General features: G+C 37.2%; 1 protein-coding gene across 1 annotated transcript; it reads right to left on the reverse strand.

The window, feature by feature from the left end:
• Nucleotides 1–2,864: 2,864 nt before the first annotated feature.
• LOC124974954 (52 kDa repressor of the inhibitor of the protein kinase-like) lies at nt 2,865–5,353 on the reverse strand. Its single transcript, XM_047537907.1, is given in 2 exon segments — nt 2,865–4,999; nt 5,086–5,353. Coding segments are annotated over 2 exon segments (2,289 nt in total). The 5' UTR covers nt 5,305–5,353; the 3' UTR covers nt 2,865–2,929.
• Between the last annotated feature and the right edge of the window lie 509 nt (nt 5,354–5,862).

Raw genomic sequence — 5,862 nt, forward strand, 5'->3', positions numbered from 1 at the left:
TTCAAATAAATGTTAATATTAAAACTGTAGATAAGGGTCTAGTTCAGCACTAGCATATCTACTTAGTTGAAGCAATCCCTGTGTTTGATCCCAAACATCAGAAGAAAAACTATAAGTGTTTAAAAACATGTTTCTGGGCAGTGAAAAATACCTATTTTATTATCTTTAGGAGAACTTTAAATTATCATGAACTTTCTTGAAAACAATTTAGAAATCTTGATCAAATACCTTTTTTAAAAGTTTCTCTAATCAAATAATTCTACAAAGAAAATGTATTGAGAGTAAAAAATTACAGAAAATTGTTTTTTTCTAAATGGCATTCCTTGAAACATTGACTGTACCACAAGAAGCAAAAATATTAATAAAAAACCACCCAACTATCTATTCTTTTTATAATTAGTTCCTAGTCAGGTGTGGTGGCACATTCCTCTCATTTAAGGAACTAGGGAAGCTTAGACAGGAGTATCTCAAGTTCAAAATTAGTCTCAACAACTTAGTATCCCAAACCAAAATTAAATAAATAAATAATTCCTATAAGATAGCATTCTCTACACCCTCTAAAGTGGGATTGTGAAGAATATGCCTTCAATTCTTAGAAGTAATGATTGTCTTATTCACTAGAATGTTATATTCCACTTGAGTAAAATGCTTTCTCTTTTGCCAAATTCCAAAGAAAAAAAGTGAGCAGTTAAAAACATTCTCCCATGAACCAGTAGTATAAAGGAAAGACTTCCACCCCTTCTTTTAATGTAGCATATCACACCTCAAATTTTGGAGTTGTTTCCAATTTCCATTTTCTTGTGCAATCTTTGATGTTACTATTTTTGCTTCAGAATACTCCTTTTTAAGATCACAAAACTCATTTTCCAGTTTTGCAATTTTTTCTATATGTAGTGAATACTGTGAGCAGTGAATATTTTTAGTTTTTTTATTATGTGAAATGACAAATATGCATTTAGATATTTCAATTGGATAACAGAATCTGTATCAGGAATAAACCACTAATAATATGTAATTTGCATATATGAATGTCTGTATTTTTCATTATTTTTACACTGAAAAAATGTACAGTACCTAAAAAGTGTACTATTTTCTGTATATCAAACAGATGTTATAAGACCCAATCTCTTGTTTAGCTTGAAGTCTCATGGATGTGCTCTACTGTGTCCAATAAACCTTGTCTCCTTAGGAAATACTTCTGATTACCTAAAACTTAAAATATTCACTTCCTGGAGAAAGTGGATGTTCAACACAAAGAAATGAATCAAAGATTCTTCCACAAATCCATCTAGTCAATATGAATGAACCAATTCTCAGAAACAAAATTTGAAAACATATAAAAAACATAAATACACACTGTTTACTATTTTCTACCTTATAAAAATAACTTTTAAGCAACTACTGTTCATCATTAATGGTTTCCAAAGTGAGTGATAATTTTTACACTTTTATCTCTGATCACCCTGCTCCTTATCTGAATATTTTTATCCAAAATTTTGAAAATTTCTTTTCTACTCTAAGACTCAGTGTTCTTCATGCACTTTTACTTGATGTGTGCTCTAGTTCTCACAATAAAAAGTGTTTCTTAACTCAAGCCAACATTATCACTTTTTCTACTGTATACTTATGATTTACACTGCACTGTTTCTTGTCAGTCCCTTTTGCTTGTGAAGAGATTATCTTCTAAGTCATCTATGTGAAAATAGTGTTTATTTGACTCAATTATTTTTGATTTACTTGTGTTATGTAGATAAATGATGTTAGACATAATGTCTAGCACTAATACCTGAGCAGAGAAATAAAAACTGAGGTTACCAGTCAGTGGGTAGGAAAGGATAAGAGCTTGAAAAGCTTTAGCAACTGAGGAAGATGATTATTAAAGGGGGTCTATATTTTTCTAAATATATAGGGATATGTGAAGAGTAATGCCAGAGGAAAGGGTAGAGGGAGGAAAGGAATAAGATAACTAGTCAGCAATCATAAGAAAGAATTATAGTAAATGTAAATTGCCTTGATATTATTATTATTTTTGTTTTGTTTTATAAATAAAATTCACATTTTATTTAGATTGAGATAAACTATACAACATTGATTTTCTTCACCAAAAATAACAGCAATGTTTTCTATATTAGTTCTAGATAAACTGCAAAACATTTATTTTGTAGGTTTTCCAGGTTTTGCTTATAAATCAAGATGAGGCAGTATAGTCATGGAAAAAGAAAACAGACAAGTTGCCCCTATCAACAGGCTCTGACTCTGTCTTGACCATGAAGCAGAAGTGTTCAACATTTACCTGCTAAAATGAAGGTGTAGGCTTATGAAGATGTAGGCTCAACAAAGGAATGTAAACAGCAACAACCAGATGTGGAACAATGGCGGGCTCTCCACTCAAACTGTAACTTGTTCTTTAAGTTCATTTGATAAAGATAAAATCTATACTGAAATCTGTTTGGTGAGCTCACAACTCTCTGGTTAATTCCCTTAAGTGTCCATTACAGATTTTAACACACTTAAAACTAATAGTCAAAGGTCAACAGTAGGCTTCCTTGTAACATTTCATAAGATGCATTCTTCTCTTATATCTCCTCAAAATTTATTTCTTCAAAATTGATAACAATACCTGGCAATGGATCCATGGTAATAATACACTTTAAATCTAAAAGACTTAACTAAAACAATTCCAGAGTGCTACTGGCAGAGGTCACACAGAGGTGAAATGTGGTACTTCCAATGCTGTCTTCTGGAAGAGCAGACAAGTTTTCAAAGCATGAGAGCTCAAACAAGTGCCATGTATATAGGCAGATTACCAATGGCTAATGTATTCATGAAAGGCCTGTAGGCAGATATTCAGTGATTTAGTGACCTACATACACCTTACGGCTTTTCTTCCAAATATCAAATATAAGAGAAAGCCCATTTTAAAAGTCTTTTAGGTATTTTCAACAGTTTCTGAATTATCTGTAGGAAGCTCTGACTTAGTTGTATATAGTTTGATATATGTGTCTGCCATTAGATCCAGATCATGTTTTATATCAAAGTTTATGTTAAGCAAAGCCAAGTTACTTGACCTTTGGTCTGTAAAAGTGTTCCTTAAGTATGCTTTGAGACGCTTTTGTCCATTTTCATAGTGTTCATTCTCAACCTTCATCACAGGAAGAATACACAGGACCTTCAGCAAGGCATATACATTAGGAAAAAACTTGATATCAGGCAGATGGAGGGCTTCATAAATGGTGGATGGAAGCTCTATATCTTTCCCTCTGTGTTTCCATTTGATTCTCCAACAGTGAAGTTCAGCTGAAAGTGTGTCAGGATTAAGCAAGTCACTTCTGTACATGTCAGCATGGTGCTCCTCTGATGTATTGAATTTGAGCTGTCCCATGACTGAGGGTACCAGAGATAAGCATTTAAGAGCTTTGAGGTGCTGTTCTGAAAATATATCTTTAAGTTCCTGAATGATGTGCCCCACTGTTGGAACACTGAGGGTTTCTTTATAGTAACTTTCAGAGGTTAGCTGAGATTCCAGGTTACCCTGCTGAGCCCTATGAAATTTCCCAGGGAGTTTCATTTGGATATCAAATTTGGTTGCCAAATTTGTTGCTTACTCAAACCAAAACTCATGATAAACTTCAATATTTTCCATTACTTCATTGAGTGAATGCAGCACTGCGGTCAAGCTACTGGCAGCAAAGAAGACATCAGAAGTTTGTCCCTGGAGATTTTTCCCAAAGGCTCTTGTAAAAGATAAGACATTTTTAAGAACAACAATGGTAACAATGAAATCAAAATCTGTTACTGCACTACAGAGTACAAATGCTCGACCAGTTATACAGTTATTCCATCTAATATTTGTGTCACTATTTATATCATCTAAACATAAAACAAGTGCTTGCAGGAGATCCACTAAAATTTCAAAAGCGTCATGCCTACCTGTCCAGTGAGAATGGCAAATTTCCTTCAGTTCTTTACCCCTTTCTTCACTGTTCTGAAAAAGAAGAGAAATTACATTGTCAAGTTCTAATAGCAGTTGTGGTGATCGATGGAAAAAAGAACAAACTTCCTCAATTGTTCCTAATGCAACAGACACCCCCATCACAGGCACTGATTTTGCCAACCACATGTTTAAGGCACAGGAAGAGCAAAGTGTGTAGATAGCTTGGGGATATTTCTCTAAAAGTCTAGAAGCAACAACTTTCATTTTGGAAGAGAATCCACTAGACACGATGTAAGCCTGGCCACGACAATACTCCATATTTAGTCCCCACTTCTCAGTTATTGTAGTGTGAAATTTCACAGCCAAAATTTCTGCATCAGCTTCATAAGGCAGGAAGCCCACAAATTCCTCTCTCAGGTTATGAGATTCATCTACAAACCTCACCAACACAGGAAGGTGCTCTTCCCCTGCTATGTCTACCACATCGTCAGTGATAATGGAAAAGAAGCGTGAGTCTCTCACTTCCCTGAGGGTTTCTTCCCGAATGCAGCTCTCACAGATCTCTAGCATCTGTTTCTGCTTTGTTTTTGAACAGAACAATGTATTAACTGCTGTGGTCTGAAAGCGTTTTCTCAGGACCTCTTCACCAGAATTTATCCGGCACTCTAACAGGGCCTGAAAGTTATCAGGAGTGAAGAGACCTTCTGGGATTTCATCAGTCTCATGTCCATCCAGAGGTATGTTTTGTTTTCCCATAAGAATCAAAATTTCAAATAAAGACTTTAAGTATTCTTTGTTTTCCTTCTCTTCAAGGGTTAAAGGTAAAATATCTTCATCACCCCCTTCTTCTGCACTGGGGTTCTGAACGTTGCTGTTGTTTGTTTCTTTATGTTTTTGTTCCTGTTCAGAAGTTTCATCAATTTTTTTCTGTTTCAGTGTCCTGATTTCATCTTCATTCAATTCTTTTATTCGTTTTCTGTGTCTACTATGTGGATTGTTCAAATGACTGGTAAGATCAAATATTGTTGGTATTGCATTATCTCGAAGAACTGTCCTATAAGGACTCTCCCAATGACTTCACAAGTATCTGCTTCAATTAATTTTGAGAAATAAAATAACCCAATCATTCTTTAGTTTTCTGATGCCTCTGCAAAATGTATAGTTCTACAAATCATAGAGGTCTCGAAGTGTTTGGCACATAATCGGTAATGTTTATTGAGTTGATCAGGTGTTTTATCTTCCAGGTCAGCTCTCCTACAATTCTCGACCCACTTCTGGCATCTGCCTGGATCCCGCGGGAACCTGAAGAAGGCCAGGTCGGACTGCGTGCTCTTCCGCGTGCAGTTGGGGGCAGCCCAAAAGTTCGGCATCGTTGCCCGCCTGCCGACCGGCCCAGCACTCCCCTCCCCGCCTCCTCAGGGCAGCCGCCCGCCCGTCGGGGTCTGGGAGGGGAGCCAGGTCGGCTGGCCGGCTCGACAGGGCTGGCGCGCGGGGAGGGGCGGGCGCGCGAGAAGCCGCGAGGGGCAGGAGGGGCTCGTGGCCCGAGGCCGGGCTGGGGACGCGGCTCCACAGTGCTGTGAGGGGCCGGGAGGATTTACCGCAACCGCCCCCGCTGGTGCACCTCCCGCCCGCCCGGGACGCTGCCGCCTCCTTCCCACAATCTGCTTTGATATTATTCTAAACAGTGGTTCATGTCATATTTGCATTGGAAGTAGATCACCCAGAATGTGGGCAGATGAAAATTAAGGGCATATGCATGCATCAGTTCACGCCTGAACTAAGGGAATATTTCCAGAACATTTGGGATACAAAATTTTCAGTAACCCAGTGAGGAATAAAGTTTTATTTAATGAGTAAAAAAAATTCTGGGTCTCTGGAAATTATTTTCTGCTCATTACTGTACAAACGATAAAATTGTTTTACATTTT

Source organism: Sciurus carolinensis, unplaced genomic scaffold, assembly GCF_902686445.1.
Source record: "Sciurus carolinensis unplaced genomic scaffold, mSciCar1.2, whole genome shotgun sequence".
In the NCBI taxonomy this organism is placed as follows: domain Eukaryota; kingdom Metazoa; phylum Chordata; class Mammalia; order Rodentia; family Sciuridae; genus Sciurus; species Sciurus carolinensis.